The sequence below is a fragment of the Equus asinus genome, chromosome 6 (assembly GCF_041296235.1).
Source record: "Equus asinus isolate D_3611 breed Donkey chromosome 6, EquAss-T2T_v2, whole genome shotgun sequence".
Classification (NCBI taxonomy): Eukaryota; Metazoa; Chordata; class Mammalia; order Perissodactyla; family Equidae; genus Equus; species Equus asinus.
In genome coordinates, this window is record NC_091795.1 from 28,900,653 (window position 1) to 28,919,177 (window position 18,525).

The following is an 18,525-nucleotide window of genomic DNA, read 5'->3' on the forward strand; positions in this document are numbered from 1 at the left end:
TGTAGGCTACATCATGTTCACCACCCAAAGACTAATTACCATTTGTCACCATACACATGTGCCCTTTTACTTCTTTCTCCCTTCCCCCTCCTCTTTCCCTCTGGTAATCAGCAATATAATCTCTATATCTATGTGTTTGTTTGTTGTTGTTTTTATCTTCCACTTATGAATGAAATCATATAGTATTTGTCTTTCTCTATCTGACTTATTTGGCTTAGCATTATACCCTCAAGGTCCATCCATGTTGTTGCAAATGGCAAAATTTCATCTTTTTTATGGCTGAGTAGTATTCCATTGTATATATAGGCCACATTTTCTTTTCATCCATTGATGGGCACTTAGGTTGCTTCCAAGTCTTGGCTATTGTGAATAATGCTGCAGTGAACATAGGGGTGCAAATATTTTTTGAATTAGTGTTTTCATCTTCTTCAGATGAATACTCAGAAGTGGAATAGTTGGATCATAGGGTTGTTCTATTCTTAATTTTTTGAGGAATCTCCATACTGTTTCCCATAGTGGCTGCACCAGTTTACATTTCCACCAGCAGTGTATGAGGGTTCCCTTTTCTCCACATCCTCTCTAAAGATTCTTATTTCTTGTTTTTTTAATAATAGCCATTCTGATGGGCATGAGGTGATATTTCATTGTAGTTTTGATTTGCATTTCCCTAATAATTAGTGATGTTGAAAATCTTTTCCTGTGCCTGTTGGCCATCTTTATATCTTCTTTGGAAAACGTCTGTTCAGATCCTTTGCCCATTTTTAAATTGGGTTGTTTGTTTTTTGTTGTTGTTGAGTTGTGTAAGTTCTTTATATATTTTGGATATTAACCACTTATCAGATATATGGTTTGCAAATATCTTCTCCCAGTTGGTAGGCTGTCTTTTCATTTTGTTGGTGGTTTCCTTTGCTGTGCAGAACCTTTTTAGTTTGATGTAGTCCCATTTATTTATTTTTTCTTTTGTTTCCTTTGCCTGGGTAGACATGATATTCAAAAAGATACTGCTAAGACCAGTGTCAAAGAGTGTACTGCCTATGTTTTCTTCTAGGAGTTTTATGGTTTTAGGTCTTACATTCAAGTCTTTAATCTATTTTGAGTTAATTTTGTATATGGTGTAAGATAGTGGTCTACTTTCATTCCTTTGCTTGTGGCTGTCCAGTTTTCCCAGCACCATTTATTGAAGAAACTTTCCTTTCCCCATTTGTATGTTCTTGGCTCCCTTGTCGGAAATTAGCCGTCTATAGTTGTGTGGCTTTATTTCTGGGTTCTTGATTCTGTTCCATTGATCTGTGTGTCTGTTTTTGTACCAGTACTGTGCTGTTTTGGTTACTGTAGCTTTGTAGTATGTTGTGAAATCAGGGAGTGTGCTACTTACAGCTTTGTTCTGTTTTCTCAGGATTCCTTTGGCTGTTTGTGGTCTTTTGTTGTTCCATGTAAATTTTAGTTTTCTTTGTTCTATTTCCATGAAAAATGTCGGTGGGACTTTGATAGGGATTGTGTTGAATCTGTAGGTTGCTTGCTAAGTGAAATATGCTTCTCACAAAAGGACAAATACTCTATGATTCCGCTTCTGTGAGGTACCTAAAGTAGTCAGATTTATAGAGACAGAAAGTAGAACAGTGGTGGCTAGGAGTTGGAGGGGGTGGGGAATGGGAAGTTAAGAGTTTAATGGGGACAGAATTTCAGTTTGGGAAGATGAAAAAAGTTCTGAAGATGGATAGTGGTGATGGTTGCACAACAATGTGAATGTACTTAAGGCCTCTGAACTGTACACTTAAAAGTGGTTAAAACTGAATTTAATGTTATGCATATTTTGCCACGATAAGAGAAAAATGGTGGGTCACGCCTGGGTGCTGAGCCATAGTGGGGTCCTGGTGGCAGGGACTGAATATGAGCTCTGTGCCCTTGGGTGGTTGGGGCAGAGTGTCTAGAGGAGCAAGAAAGGCAATACAAGCTGGGAGGGCCAGGCCCGGCACTGCCTCTCCCAGGCCTGCTGTGGTCTCCTTCTTTGGCCTCTTGCTCTGTTTTGCTTCCTTGCTTTGATTGGAGCACTTGAAAGTGAGTTTGCAAAGAATAGATCTTTGATGTGAAACGTAATGTTTGTGAAATTTAAACCAATGTTGAATCACGTACATTTTCCATAATTTTTTAGTATTTTTAATTTAAAAGTTATGTAGGTTTACTGTAAAAAAAATTACAGAAATATATGAAATAAAAAGTATATGGCCAGCAGTTCCCTTGTCTTGGCCTCAGCCCTCTTGTCCACTAGTTGTGACTGTTAGCATTCCATCCAGACTGTCGTGCAGTTTGCTCTTTCAGTCTAACAGAACGTCATTATATATGGACAGTTATTTGTTACCCAGGTCTACAAGACCAAGCCCTTAAATAAACAAATAGGAACAGACTTTTCCCTTTATTTGGCATTTAATATTTAACTGGGATCTAGCATGTGCAAAGTTAAAATTCAGTTTCTTCAAGGCTTGCTGAACAATAGTAATCTTCTAAAATAAACATGTATCTGTGTTACGCATTGTCCACAGTTTATTCAGTGGTTTTAAATGTGTCCCTTCATAACTTTTACAAATTCAAATTCCATAGAGCAAATTGTCTTTTTCAAATGAAATATTTTTCCTTTACACAAAATACAATATTAAGAAATTTTTTAAAGGGTGAAAGCATCTACCTTCCTAGCAATTTGATTGTTTCCATTTGTTTCATATTTAATTTTAGTTGTTATTCGCATGAATACTTATTTTACTCAGCTGTAAGTGTGGTGTAAGAACACAGAATTGGCATTAAGCGACAGTGACACGAGACAGTCGTCCATCGAGTGTTGTAAAGCTTATCCCTGTAGCAAGCTCATCGGAAAGCCGTTTTCGCCCCCTTTAGCTTTGCTTCCCACAGACATGCCTTTTCTGAGCTGTGTTTTCATAGTGTTCCTTTTTATTTTTAATGGATAAGGAACAGCCATACAAAGAATATTTCTGTTACTTTTATACGATTAATTACTGGTATAGTCAAAGATTGTGTACAAAATTTATCTTAGAACCTAGTGCTGGAAAAAAACTATCTTTCCCGGTGAAACAGTGTGCCTCTGCCGGGGAGCGTCCCACAGCCCTGAACCGTATTAACCTTTGTGCCTTTGCTGTTGAGAGGCTCGAAGCTACATTTATTCTCCGCATGGGAATACAGTCTTTTCTGAGGATTTTTATACTCTTTTCTGAGGAGTTTTTTTTTAATTAAGGTTTTTGTTTTGTGCTAATTGTAGATTCACATACATGCAGTTGTAAGAAATAATACAGATAGATTCTGTGTACCCAGTACCTGTTTTGCCCCAGTGGTAACATCCTGTAGAATTATAGTGCAATATCACAACCAGGCTGTTGGCACTGATAGAGTCAAGCTACAGAACATTTCCAGTTTCCATCTCTACAGGGATCCCTTATCTTGCACTTTCATAACTACACCCACTTCCCTCCATCCCCACTCCCTGCTTAATCTCTGGCAACCACTAATCTGTTCTCCATTTTATAATTTTGTTATTTCAAGAATGTTATATAAATGGAATCAGACAGTATATAACCTCTTAAGATTGGCTTTTTTTCACTCAGCATAATTCTCTGGAAATTAACCTCAGTTTTTGCTTGTATCACTAGTTCATTCCTTTTTTATTGCTGAGTAGTATTCCATGGTGTGGATATACCAGTTTGTTTAACCATTCACCTGTGGAAGAACTTCCAGGTTGTCTCCAGTTATCAGCTATTATGAATAAAGCCGCTATAAAAGTTTACAGGTTTTTGCTTGAATATAGTCTTCATTTCTCTGTGATAAATGCCCAGGAGAAGAATTTATGGTTGCATATGAGAAATTGTCAAGCTGTTGGCCAGAGTGGTGGTACTATTTTAAATTCCCACCTGCCAGTGAGTGATCCAGTTTTTCTGCATCCTTTGTAACATTTGGCAGTATCACTGTTTTTATTTTAGCCATTCTGATGGGCTATCTGATTGTAGTTTTAATTTGCATTTCCCTAATGGCTAATGATTAGGTCGTTTTTTCATGTGCTTATTTGCCATCCACATCTCCTCTTTGGTGAAATGACACTTCTCTACTTTTTTGTGTATGTTCGAAATTCTCAATATAATCTGCTATAAGATTAATACTTTTATGTTTATTTCTGTTTTTTAATTTCTTTTCCTAGATCAGTTGGTCTGGTTTTGACACCTGTATGCAGTCATTTTGTGTCTGTACTTAAAAATTTTGGAAGAACTAGTTTCTGTTAGTTGAAAACCCTCCCTCTCCTTTTGCCATATGAAATTGGTTACTGTTTTATTTATTTCTATAAAGAAACATTCTGGAGTTTTTATGATCAATACAAAAAAGGAAAAATGCACTTCTGACCTAATACTAAATATGTCATTATCTGGAGGTGCACCTGAGTCTTTGTAAAACCACCTCAATGTTGTTTGCTATTAAGACACTAGTATGGTTAGCATTTTTTTAATCCAATTTGAACATGATAGTTTTCTCTGTTGTTCTCTAAATTCATTCATTGGTTTATTCAACCAGTATTTGATGTCAGCCATGTCAGGCACAATGCTAGGCACTGCGAATAAAATCATGAGTTCCTCTCCAAATGCAAAAGAAATCTAGTGCTCAACATCAAATCTTGGGCAGTACACGTCCCAAAATGAGAAGCTGACCAAGATTAGCGTGGTCCCTGCACAAGGATGACATGCAAATCCGTGAAGGGTACCATATAAAAAAACAAATCTGCCCATTGTGTCCCCACGGTATAGAGCTGTCAGCGGGGCCTGCACTGCACCCGAGGGAGGGATGAGTGCCAGGGCCCTTCAGCGGGACGGAGCCTGGGAGACCGGAAGAGCTGCAGAAAGGCCTGGGGGGTGGGCTGGGGAGGGGCTTAGCAGACAGAGCTGTAACCGTGAAACACTGCTCATTTTATTTCATCATCCTCTGTGTGACTTTGTTCTTTCTCATTTTAAATGTCAGCCAGTTTTTGTAATGCTAACATTAACATTTTCTGTAGAATTTTAACCTTTTTATCTTGGAGATTCTTTTTTATCGTAAAATATACATAGCTAAAAATCTTCTATACTCTGCTTATTCATCCCTCCCCCCGCCAACCCCTGACAACCACTGGTCTTTTTAGTGTCTCCATAGTTTTGCCTTTTCCAGAATGTCCTATAGTTGGAGTCATACGGTATGTGGGCCTTTCAGATTGGCTTCTTTCACTTAGTAATACACATGTACATTTCCTCTGTGTCTTTTCATGGCCTGATAGCTCCTTTCTTTATAGTGCTGAATAATATTCCATTAACTGGATGTACCACACTTTATCCATTATCATTGTTCACTTGAAAGCAACATCTTGGTTGCTTCCAAGTTTTGGCAATTATGAATAAAGCTTCTATAAACATCTGTGTGCAGGTATTTGTGTGGACATATGTTTCAACTCATTTGGGTAAATACGAAGGAGCACAGTTGCTGGATCACATGGTAAGAGTATGTCTAGTTTTGTAAGAAACTGCCAAACTGTCTTCCAAAGTGGCTGTAGCATTTTGCATTCCCACCAGGAATGAAGGAGAGTTCCTGTCGCTGCACCTCCTCACCGGCATTTCATGTTGTCTGTGTTTTAGGTTTTGACCATTCTAATAGGTGTACAGTGGTATCTCATTGCTTTAATTTTCAATTGCCTAATGACATATGATGTTGAACATCTTTTCATGAGCTTTATTGCCATCTGTATATCTTCTTTGGTGAGGTTTCTATTTAGATCTTTTGTCCATTTTTAATTGGATTGTTCATTTTCTTATTGTTGAGTTTTAAGAGTTCTTTGTATACTTTGGATAATAGTATCAGATATGTGTTTTGCAAATATTTTCTTCCAGCTTTTGCCTTGTCTTCTCATTCTCTTGTAGGGGTGGACTATTTTTTATTATAAAATAATTTTTATCTGCCATACATGCTTCTTTCCTTGTGGAACATGGAAAATACATTTTGGTGTAGTCTTTTATTTTCCTCTCTATAAATGTACCGTCTTTGAGTTTCCAGTGTACAACATACATTTATTTTGGCTTTTTAAAAATCCTCTTCCCCAATCCTCTCTGATTAGTTATCAAGTTAAATCTTTTTGGAATTAGTTTTATTTCTTAGTTCATTTTTGTTTCCTCTTTTCCCCACTATATTGACTCTTCCTTTTCTTGTTTCTTTTGACAATCAGAAATTTATACCTTTGTCAAAATACAAATTTTTCAGTATTTAACTTAACACTTGTCACACCATGTTTTTTTCTTTGTCTCACATCTTTTTTCTTGTTTTTACTAATTCAGCTCAAAAAATGTTTATTGAACACGTCATGTTCGGGCACTCTCTCTGGGATATGGACTTAACATGCAAATTAGGATAAAACATGGGCCTATGTAGACCCATGTAGACCCATGTAGACATCAAACTTCTATCATTCAAACAGAATTATGGGGAATTTGCTTTATTTTTACCCTTCTCTTCTTCCCATCACTTACCTTTTTACAATAGTCAGTAGTAACATTAACGTTTTAGAATTTCTGTCTTTTTTATATCATTATAATGGCACATATAATTTATTGCTTATTTCAGCCATATAGATTCTTGACACTTCCTCTATAATTATATTAATCTTAATAAATAGGTAACTATTTTACTTTCCCATTCCAAAGTTAAGGGGAATGAAGCATTCTCTGCAACTAGCAAACTTCCTTACTCCTTTAGAAAGATCACAAATGCTGTGTGTGTCACTAGGCATTTCCCGGGCATTCTTGTTTTCCCGTAGATGAGAAAGCTTCCTAGCGTCCGGATTCAAAGGGAGGTCAGTTTGCAGGGACTCCTGGCGGAGGGGCACTGCAGTGCTCGGGGAGGTCTGCGTGCCGGTTTTGGTGAACAGCTTGATGTAGAGCAATTCTCAGAACTTTCAAGTGTCAGGAAATTCCAAAACAGATTTGAGGGGTTGCCAACTTTTTATTTTGACATGTTAAAGACTTTGGGGGGGAAGTGATCGTTGCTGCTATGGTGATTTCTTATAGAGAATACAGCATGTATATGATCTCAGACTACAGAGAATTTTTCTGTAGCAAGCAACTGTGACCACCTTACACTGACACACACGCAAACTCACTACATCTTATCCTGATTTCTCTCATTTCCTCAAGACCAGTGACTGGTTCCTCACAGAACAGCTGCCATCCATCAGCTGGTGGATAGGGAGCTCTACTTGGGGAGCCTAAAGCCTCCTGTTTTCCGTTGTGGCCCCGGCAAGGTCTAGGGCTGTTGTTCCCATGTGTGACTTGCCCAGAGTGTCACAGTCACTCCTAGCTGGCTGCCTTCGCTAAAGGTCAGATGCAGGCCTTCAGGCCACTCTCCAGACTGGCTAGTTGCTGTGAGTGCTCAGTTTGTACCTATTGTCGGCGAAGTAACACACAATTTAGAAACGTCAGTCTCTTGGTCAGCTAGCTCAGTAATGTATTCCGTAGGTACAGAAATAGCCTTGGGAGTCCACCTACTGCTGCTGCCTTTTACTAGAATAGCTTGTAATTTGGCTGTCTCTCTCTATTCCATCCTGCATCATCTTCTGTTGAGCATCCTAACCGTTATCTTTCCCTTTCAGCGGTTTTGCGAGTGGCTGGTTCCCTGCAGAAGAGCACAGAAGTGATGAAGGCCATGCAGAGTCTTGTGAAGATCCCAGAAATCCAGGCCACCATGCGGGAGCTATCCAAAGAGATGATGAAGGTGACCTAGGGCTCCCTGTCCCCTTCCAGACCACTGAGAGTCACCTTAGGGACTGGGGCTAGGGGTGGACGGGAATGGACAGACCACTTTTGCCAGACAGAAATGATTCTGAGGACAGAGGAGCAGCTGTTAACACTGGTTGAAATCATCTGAGCTGAGCTTGGCAGAGGCTGGGTCAGATTGCCAGAGTGTTCCTTAGAAGAAGCGAAAGTAGATCCAGAGCCCTAGGAAAGGTGGGGGGTCCAGGGAGCACCTGTTCAGGATTCGGGGAGCTAGGAGGGTTTACAGGCTCTGACATGAGCAGGAAACAGAAAAACCCAGGTCCCTCCAACTGCTCCAGGGCAGTGTTAGTGAAGCTGGCGAGGGCTCTCCTTCTAGACCGGGGATTGGCAAATATTTTCTGTAAAGGGCCCGATAGTAAACGTATTTTACATTTTGTGGGCTGCACATTTCTGTTGTAACTGCTCAACTTTGCTCTTTAGTGTAAAAGCGGCTATAGATAATATGTAAAAAACTGAGCATGACTGTGTTCCAGTAAAACTTTAGTTACAGAAATGGACAGTGGGCCAGATGTGGCCTGTGGGCGGTAGTTTGCTGACCCCTATTTGAGACTAAAAAGGAGAGACTGAGAACCAAATAAAAAGCAATAAATACTTGCCACTCCCAGGATCAGGGCCTGGCAAGGACCTATACGGTGGCCTTCAGACAGGGTCAGGGCTCCGGAGGGCGTTGTCATTGAGCCCCCTGCCAGCCGGTGGTGCATCACACACACTGGCCCAGCGACCCTGTGAGGTAGCTATTTTTTTCTCCCATTTTACACAGCAGGAAGCTGAGTCTTCAAGTTACCAGGTAACTTACCTAAGTGACCTTGGTAGTAAGTGACAGATCTGGGGTTGGGGCACAGATGTCTGACCTTACTGCCAGAGCTGCCTCAGAGGAAATGGTGACAGGAAGTGCCTCATTCTGGTGCTGGTTCGTGCTTTGAACCTGTGGCCTGAGAGCCAAGATTGTACACCTGAAATTCTTGTTTATAGCTCATGCATAGAAATTACTTCCCATCCTCCTAAAGAATTTCATTTATGAACTTGAATTATATATGGAGTTCTAGGGCGTTGCTGCGAGGAACTGGAGAAGATTGATGGAAAAGGAAGGCAACGTAAAAAGCCCAGGTCTTTGGAGTGAGAAATCTTTGGGCAGTAGTACTAAGGAGGGAACCACGTCAGGAGGGTGTGTCCTTTAAAAGTGGTGTGTGGGGGCCAGCCCAGTGGCATAGTGGTTAGGTTTGCACAGTCCACTTCAGCAGCCTGGGCTTCATGGGTTCAGATCCCAGGCACGGATATACACACCACTCATCAAGCCATGCTGAGGCGGCATCCCACAGGCAGAAAAATAGAGTAAGATTGGCACAGATGTTAGGTCAGGGCCAATCTTCCTCACCAAAAAGAAAAAAGTGGTATGTGGATGTCTCATCCCCCAAGTTGTAGTGGCTGTCCATGTAGAACTGGATAACAGGTAATTCTTTGAGTGACTTCAGGCCTGCTCATTCTAACTCCTGGAACCACCAGGATCTGAAAGGGGATGTCTTTGTTGCAATCTGGGATCTTTTCCACAATGGTTTCCGAATCCTGAAAGTAATAGAGATTTGGAGGACGACTTGCATGTAGTAGATAGTAAACATTTACTGAATTCAGCCGAGGATGCCTCCTCAGGTACAGACTGAAGCCTCTGACGGGGGCCCAGCTCCTCAAAGGCAGGGATGTGATCTTAGTCTCTCCCGTTGTCCCCAGACCCTGGCCTGTGGTGTGGCACAGAGCAGGCATTTGATGAATGGTTACCAGCTGATTGATTGATTGAATGAATGAGTGAATGAATGGCACCTTCTCCCTCCAGGATGTGGAGGGCTGTTAACAATCAGGATCCTGGTAGACTCTTTTAACCAGTTAGGGGGTATGCATTGAACCTCTTCTCCAGTAGCCTCCAGCACTAAGATGATGTCCTCAGGCCAGAGACTCCACCTGTGTGACCAGGAAGGTGAATTTGATTATTTGTTCACTTGGGTTGAGGAAAGGGTCTGTGAATGGGCACAATATGATACTAGCTAGATTCACGTCATTAGGAGTCACTCACATGGTCTGGCAGCAGAGGGGCTGGCTCTCAACCTGCTGTCATCAGCATGGCCAGTGAGAGTTGTGCCCTGGCTGAGAGCAGGGAGCCCGGGCTGGGGTGGCCGCACATGACCTGCTCCTTGGATCAGTGGAGTGTCGAGGGACAAAGCACGGGGCTCAGTTCTCACCGGTGACAAAGCAGTCAGATTTTTCTCTGGCAGCTTCTCAGAGGCCTGACCCCAGGCTTTCCGTCAGCCCCTTCCCACCTCTTCTGCCCAGGGATGCCACCGGCCCTCTTTTTGACATTGGAGGGGGCTGTTCTGACCTTTTCCTTCAAAACCAAAAGAACCAGTCAGTAGTGCTTTATCTGGGAGCTGAGGACGCTGTTCAGCAGGGAAGACTGTGGGCCTGCTTGTGTTGGCCCGTGTTAGGGAACGGTCCTCTTGTGCCCCACAGTGGTGCCCTGCTCCCCACGAACAAAGGAGGGTGACTGGCTGGGTCAGGTTGCCAGCACAGGGCAAGCAGTAGAGTCTGGGCATTACGTTGATGGGTCCAGAAATGCTGTCTGGCTATCTCTCTGGGGAGTGGGTGATCAGGCTTTGGTGAATTGATCAATCCTTGCCAGACCCACTGGACTGACCCGGTGCCAGCAGCTGTACCTGGAGCTCTGAAGTACTCGTCAGGTCTCTCTGGGATTCTGGGGAGCCCTCACCATGTTCTTGGTGTTTGTTATTAGAGTATCTGCTATGACTCCAGCCAGTTTTCACACTGTGTTTCACCTCCTGCACTCACAGATTGTATTTGCAGTGTCAGGGCAGATGCTTCACCAGACAGCTCAGGACGTCCTCTCATCTGTCAGCAGGTTGTTCCCCAAGTGCTGCCTTTAGGGTCTGAGTCACTTTGTGAAGCTCTGCTGCTAAGGCCCCCTCCAACCTTGGTGCTAACTTCGGAGAGCAGTTTCCCTTTGGCCTTTGGCCTTTCTGCAGAGAGGACAGACAGCATGCAGTGCTTCCTGCGGCCAACTGTCTCGTGTGTTAGCCCTCGAAACAGCGGACTGGATTGGAGACACAGGAGCTCGGCTGGTGCTGGACCCATAGAGCTGTCTGTTGGGAGCAGATTTAACAGTTGAGGGAAGTGACCTGGTTTATTCTGTGTTTAGGCTGGGATCATAGAGGAGATGTTAGAGGACACTTTTGAAAGCATGGACGATCAGGAGGAAATGGAAGAAGCAGCAGAAATGGAAATTGACAAAATTCTCTTCGAAATTACAGCAGGTATGACCCCGAGAATCTCCTCTTTCTCCCCTCCTTTCATGGCTGTTCTTCCTGCAGTCACTAAATTATCTAGTAGCTTTTTCTGTAGGCTGGAACTCCCTTACTTCTTCATTTTTAATTTCAGATTATGCAAGTTATTTCTTGAAAGCTAGGCACAGTATCTAGAACAATCTTTTAAAAGAATACAAAGCATTTTTTAAATTCCTAGAGTTTTCAACCTGTTAAGGGGGAATATTGCGCTCACATCGTACTGTTGGGAGCCCCACTTGCGGTATAGACTTTGTTGAAAGCAGTTTGGCAGTAGCTGTCAGAAGCCTTTGACCTAACAGATTGACTTCTGGGAGTTACTCTAGAAGTTAAGGATGTGCTGAAGATTTAACTCAGGGATGTCTGTAGTGAGCACTATTTATAATGCTCAAAACTTTGAAATGCCTCATGATAGAATATTGATTGGATTAATTGTTATATCTGTTTTAATGGAATACTTTATAGTTGTGATAATGTAGAAATATCTTCATTGATATGGCAAGATGTTCACAATATATTATGTGGAAAAAGCCTTGTTACTTAAATACACACTTTTGTGTAAAAAACATGCCCAGAAAAAGTCTGCAAGGGGGATAAATTAAAATAGTTATCTCTGAGTGATGGTTAATGAGTTTTTAAACTTTATTTTTACTTCTGGATTTTCTGAGTTTTATGTTTAATAAAAAATATAATTGGTGAGATTTAATTTTTATTTCTTTGTGTTATCTTGTTGGGAGAAAGAAGGCTAGTTACTCCAGGAAAACATTTTGTGAAGGTTTGGAAACAATTTAGTTTTACTGAGAGAGGAGATTTGACATCTTCATGAATCTTGAAAATTAAATATTCATCACTGTTTAGGAATTTAGATCAAGAGCTTCAGAACCAAAATTCTTACAATCAAAATCCTTACCGTTATTATAACTTTGATATCATTACAACTTGGTGTTTGCACATTTGTCCTAGGGAGCAAAACCCCACCACAGCAGCTTGATTTGTTGCCCTTTTCTGTTTCTCGTTAGACCAACCCAGGCATGACAGGCAGGGGAGAGCAGGACCACTTCCTTCAGCCGATGTTTTGTTCATCTGTTTGCTCTGTTTCTCTTCAGGGGCCTTGGGCAAAGCACCTAGTAAAGTGACTGATGCCCTTCCAGAGCCTGAACCTCCAGGAGCAATGGCGGCCACAGACGACGAGGAGGAGGAGGAGGAGGAGGAGGCCCTGGAGGCCATGCAGTCCCGGCTGGCCACGCTCCGCAGCTAGGGGCCGCCCAGCTGGGCGCCCAGGCTCTTCTCCTGGCCCACCCACCTGGTGTGCGCACACTCCTCTGAAGCAGCCGCTGTTTTATGTCTCTTGCACTACACCTCTGAATGAGGCCTTGCGTTTGGGAGAAGGTCCTCTGCTAATCTCTTTTCACTCTCTGCAGAGGTTTTGGGATCGCAACGGGATTGTTCTTGAGAGGTGGTGTAATAAATGCATCATTTTCAGGAGTATAAACAGAAGCATCTTTCTGGAGGGACAGCAAAGAAATCTATCTTCTTGCGAAACACTTCTGAGAATAGAGTTGATTGCCTGAATGTTAAGGACTCTGTACATTTTTTGGTCTGTAAAACACTATATAAATGAATTTTAATAAACTTCTGCTTTAACATTTGGTCTCATTGTAGACTGTCATGTGTGATGAACTCTCAAGGTGTTTGCTGTCCCAAGTTATTTCACGTTGGGCTTGGAAAGAGAAGAGGTGCTAAGGCCAGGCATATGGGGCTCGGACACTCAGCAGCAGAGGCTTCTGCTCTGTGGATGCTGTTCCTCAGCCTTCACACATGTGGTGTGGGAGCCACTCTTCTACATTTTGTCATCTCTGTAACCTAACGGATACTTGGGAATTGTGACCCCTTGTCCTGTTGGCTGGATGGCTGTATTATGTCCTGAGGTGTGTGTGTAGCTTTCCCTCTTCCCATTGCAAGTTGCACCCAGAGCCGACAGCCATGTGATTAGGACTCTTTCACCTCTGATTGTCTTTCCTTGCTTTGAGCTGGTTGTCTTGGATGTGTGGAATATGAGCCTACACGTCAGTGTTTTCTCAAAGCCAGGAGCTGAGCAGCGAGAGGAGGCATGGTGTGGTCACGCATTATAAACAACTCTCACACATCTGAGACATTCCTAAGTTACATTTATAAATAATTCAGCAGTAGCAATTTATATTGGTGTGTGATAGTTTCCATAACTCTTTGATATATGTGATTTCATTCAGTCTTCACAAATAAGGACAACAGCTCAGTTTGCTGAAGTACCATTCTTAAATCACAAGAAGTGGCAGAGCTGGGGTTCAACCCGCATCCCTCTGGTCCAAGTCCTGTGTGCACTAAACTAACCAGGCAGGAAGAAAACCCAACCACTCTCTCACAGGCTGGTTTTTGTAGATTATCTAGAGAAATCCTGATGTCTCAGATGTTGCTGCAATGAGGTCCTTCTGGTCTCATCATGCAAAATGGCACTCTTGAACCCAGAGGACCATCCTGTTACTCTTGATTTCATCTTCAGGATAGTTTTTTAAGTAAACGTGTTTTGGAGCAGTTTTAGGTTCACAGCACGGTTGAGTGGAAAATACAGAGTTCCTGTGTACCTCTTGCCCTGATAGATGCAGCTCCCCTACTTGTGTGTATTGACAGCCCACAGCACAGAAATACCTCTGTTATTGGAATCATACAGTAAGTAGCTCTTTCACATTGGCTTCTTTCACTTGGTAATATGCGTGTAAGTTTCCTCTGTCTTTTCATGGCTTGATAACTCATTTCTTTATAGCACTGAATAATCCATCGTCTGGATGTATCACAGTTTATCCATTCACCTACTGACAGACATCTTGGTTGTTTCCAAGTTTTGGCAATTATGAATGAAGCTTTAAATGTCTGTGTGCAGGTCTTTATGTGGACATATGTTTCACCTCATTTCAGTAAATAGCAAGACCACAATAGCTGGATCATCTGGTAAGAATATGTCTAGTTTTGTAAGAAGCTGCCAAACTGTCTTCCAAAGTGGTTGCACCGTTTTGCATTCTCACCACAGTGCATGAGAGCTCCTACTGCTGCACGTCCTCACCAGCATTTGGTGGTGGTGTGTTTTGCATTGTGACCATTCTAGTAGGTGTATGGTGGTATCCCATTGTTGTTTTGATTTGCAATTCCCTAATGACATGATGTTGAACATCTTTTCATGTGCTTTTTTGCCACCTGTATATATCTTCTTTGGTGAGGTTTCTGTTTAAGGTTCTTTTGCCCATTTTTAATTAGGTTGTTCATGTTCTTATTGTTGAGTGTTGAGTTCTTTGTATACTTGGAATGATAGTCCTTTATCAGATATGTCTTTTGCAAATATTTTCTCCCAGATCATGGCTTGTCGTCTTCTCATTTTCTTCACATTGCCTTTCGCAGAACAAAAGTCTTTAATTTTAATGAAATCCAACTTAACGATTATTTCTTTCATGATTGGCCTTTGGTGTTGGATCTTAAAGGCATCGCCATACCCAAGGTCACCTAGATGTTCTGCTTTGTTATCTTCTGGGAGTCTTATAGTTTTGTGTTTTATATTTAGGTCCGTGATCCATTTTGATTTGATTCTTGTAAAGCATGTAAGGTCTGTGTTTATATTTTTTTGCATGTGGATGTCCAGTTGTTCCAGCGCCATTTTGAAAAGACTGTCTTTGCTGCATTGTATTGCCCTTGCTCCTTTATCAAAGATCAGTTGACTATATTTATGTGGGCTTATTTCAGGGCTCTTTATTCTGCTCCACCGATGATGTATTTGCCTCCTCTTTCTCCAGAAGCACACTGTCTTGATTACTGTAGCTTTATAGTAAGTCTTGAAGTTGGGGAGCATCAGTCCTCCACCTTTGTTGTTCTTCAATACTGTGTTGGCTATTCTGGGTCTTTTACCTCTCCATATAAACTTTAGAATTCATTTGTCAATATCTACAAAATAACTTGCTGGGATTTTGATTGGGATTGCTTTGAATCTATAAATCAAGTTGAGAAGAACAGACATATTGACAGGGTATATAGTTCTATGATTGCATTTATCTGGCTAGTTTATTTACAAAATGATACTGAAATTAAGGGATGCTCATAATCCCTCAGCATTTTTATTCTTATGTAGATAAAGTTTATCCAGGTGAATGGATGGACAATCAGAATAATGACAACTACTCTTCTATACATTCATATAAAATGATCTAAATGTAGGATTGGTTTGTTTTAATTGTTTGAAGAGGTCCTGTTTTCTCCATTCCTGCTTTAAGGCTAAGGAAAGAGCATTGTTGGCTCATCATGTCATCTATTCCATTTTCCCTCAATACTCTCTGTTAGGCATTATTGGAAACAAGGTGATTCACAGATACTCTCCAGGCCCTGGAAGGGTCCACAGTCTGGGAAAGGAAATAATGGTGTAAACACCTGAAGTAAATGTCTTCTATCCTGAGGTCCCTGATGTAGGTCCAGCACTAGCGGCACCAGCTCCCAGTCTTCCCACCCCCAACCACAGAATGAATCTACGTGGTGCCCTAAAAAAAATAATCAATTTCAAGGGTACTGAGAATAGCATTCCACACTACTAAACCATTTGTTTTGTTTTTAAACACAGCTTACTCTTTAAATATCACTGTCCAGCTTGTGATCACCTAGCAGTTCACTCTAGACAAGTTGTAACCTCACTTTCTGTGTCCCTCCCACTCTCCCCATGTCTATCAAAGATGCCTTCCTGAGCACTTAACAGTTGTACAGCTCCTATCTTAGGTCCTCTTGTCTTGTGTATTTCCAGGTATGTCTCAGAACTCCTGGAGAGAAGGAGTTATGACTCATATTTGTTCCCAAATTGTACTAGTCATGCCTGCCTCTGCACTTCTCCTTGACACTCAACCCCATAACAGCGGCTAAGGGAACAACTGTGAAAAATGATAAAGCTTTCAAAGCTTTGAAGAGCTGGAACCATTTTTCTTGTCCTACTCTAGTGATAGATGTTCCTCAAATGCTAAGCTCTATTACCAATAAGAAAGGCTCTTACATGAAATAAAACTTGGGAAATGTTTCATTAAAATAAATTTAAAGCAGGGTTTTTTACAATTTTTCAGAGCCTTTCATATGCTTTTTTTAAGCTAAGGACGTTCTCTTCTACATATAATTATAGTTTTTAAAAATAGAGAGTGATGTCAACAAAATAGTGGAGTAGATAGCTTCAGACACCTGTCCCTCCAGAGAAACACTGAAAAATGTACCAGAAACTGTCAGAATCAACTTTGTCAGAACTCTGGAAAACAAAGGTGTACAGCAACCAAGTGAATGCTGTATTAAGAAGGAAAAAACCCCTTAAAAACAGTAAGAAAGCTTTGTGTCATTTTTGCTTGCCCTTGCCAAGCCCCTTTCCCAGGTTGGCAGCAGTCTTGAAGATAGCAGCCTACACTGTCAGTGTGGGACTCTGGTTCCTAGTTCCAGAGGAACACAGCAGACGTTATTCACAAATTATCGTGTCTGTCTGCCCTACCCTGATTAGGGGCCATCCTGAAGGACTAAGACAAGGCACTCATCTCTGGTTTGCCTATCTTGGAACTTAGGGTGGAAAAGCAGCAGGCATTGCTTGAAAATATGTTAAGGAAATCAAAAAAATGTGTAACTACCTGGGGCAAAAAATTACAGTTGAGACATACAGTAGACTGGTTAAAACTGAGGAGGAAAAGCCAGGGAGAGCATTTCTTTGGGCTATTAGAGCAATCAAAAGCATATGTATATACTCGGGAACTTGGAAAGCCACATGCATGCCCAAGACAAGAAATATGCTCAGAAAAGACCTGAGAAGACTCCAAACTTTCACCACTGACTGACCAACGGGTTCAATGCAAGCAGGAAGTGATGACTGAGGCAGAACTGTAAATGGTCTAAGTTTGAAAAGAGCATCACAGCACAGAGCCAATCCCTGAAGACTGAGACAGGTGTTTTTGTTTGTTGTTTTTTAAGGTCCTGGCATTCAAAGAAATCTCTGTCAAAACACTGGCTGACCACAGCTAAGCCTTCAACAAGTAAGAAGAGTAAACCCTGGGGATAGAGGAGATTCTGATTTCCAGAATTATTCTGGGATATTCAAATGTCCAGTTTGCAACAAAATAATCACAAAGCATACAAAGAAACTCAAAAGTATGGCCCATTCAAAGGAAAATATTAAATTTACAGAAACCATCCACGAGGAAGCCCAGACACTGCACTTCCTAGACAAAGACTTTAAACCAACTGTCTTAAATATGCTCAAGAGGTAAGAAACTTACCAATCAATCAATAAAGAGAAATTATAAAAACGAACTACATAGAAATTCTGGAGCTGAACAGTACAATAACTGAAATGAAAAAAAATACACTAGAGGGGTTCAACAGCAGATTTGAGTAGGCATAAGAAAGAACCAGTCAACTGGAAGACAGAAAATTGAAATGATCCAGTCTGAGGAGCAGAAAGAAAAATGAAAAATGATCATAGCCTAAGGGACTTGTGAGAGACCATCAACCTTACCAACATATCCACCATGAGAGTTCAGAAAGAGAAGAGAGAGGGAAGGAACAGAAACAATACTTGAGAAAATAATGGCTGAAGACTTCTCATAAATGAGAGAGATGAATCTCCACATCCAAGAAGCTCAGCTAATTTCAAGTAGGATAAAATCAGAAAGATCCACACTGAGACATTATATAGTAAAATTGTTGAAAAACAGAGACAGAATCTTGAAAGCAGCAGAAGAGAAGCAACTCCTCATTTACAAGGGATCCTCAATAAGATAAACAGTTAATTTCTCATCAGAAACCATGGAAACCAGAGGCAGTGGGATGTCATATTTAAGGTGCTGAAAGAAAAAAACTGTCAAGGAAGAATTCTACATCCAGCAAAACTATCCTTTAAGAATGAAGGAGAAATGAAGATATTCCCTGATAAACAAAAGCTAAAGGAGTTCATTACTACTAGACCTCCCCTACAACAAATGCTAAAGGGAGTCTTTCAGGCTGAAATGAAAGGATACTAGAGAGTACCTTAAAGCCATATGAAAGATAAAGACCACCAGTAAAGGTAACCACATTCGTAAGAATAAAAGCCAGTATTGTACTTTTGGTTTGTAACTCCTCTTTTCTTCATACATGAGTTAAAGGAAAAATGTATACAAAAATAATTATAAATCCATGTTAATGGGCACACAGTGTATAGAGATGTTAAGCTGTGACAATAACAATATAAAAAAGGAAGGGACAGAGGTGTATATGAGTGGAGTTTTTGTATACTACTGAAACAATATTGGTATTATTCAAACTAGATTGTT

General features: G+C 41.1%; 1 protein-coding gene across 4 annotated transcripts in view; it reads left to right on the forward strand.

Annotated features, from left to right (window-relative positions):
- The window catches only part of CHMP3 (charged multivesicular body protein 3), a 67,763-nt gene extending 54,922 nt beyond the window's left edge, over nt 1-12,841 (forward strand). For all 4 annotated transcript variants that reach the window (XM_014852795.3, XM_044772794.2, XM_070511802.1 and 1 more), the window contains 3 exons: nt 7,658-7,779; nt 11,044-11,158; nt 12,292-12,841. In XM_014852795.3, coding sequence (XP_014708281.1) covers nt 7,658-7,779; nt 11,044-11,158; nt 12,292-12,443 — 389 coding nt within the window. In that variant the 3' untranslated portion in view covers nt 12,444-12,841. The remainder of the gene's footprint in view (nt 1-7,657; nt 7,780-11,043; nt 11,159-12,291) is intronic.
- The last annotated feature ends 5,684 nt before the right edge of the window (nt 12,842-18,525 follow it).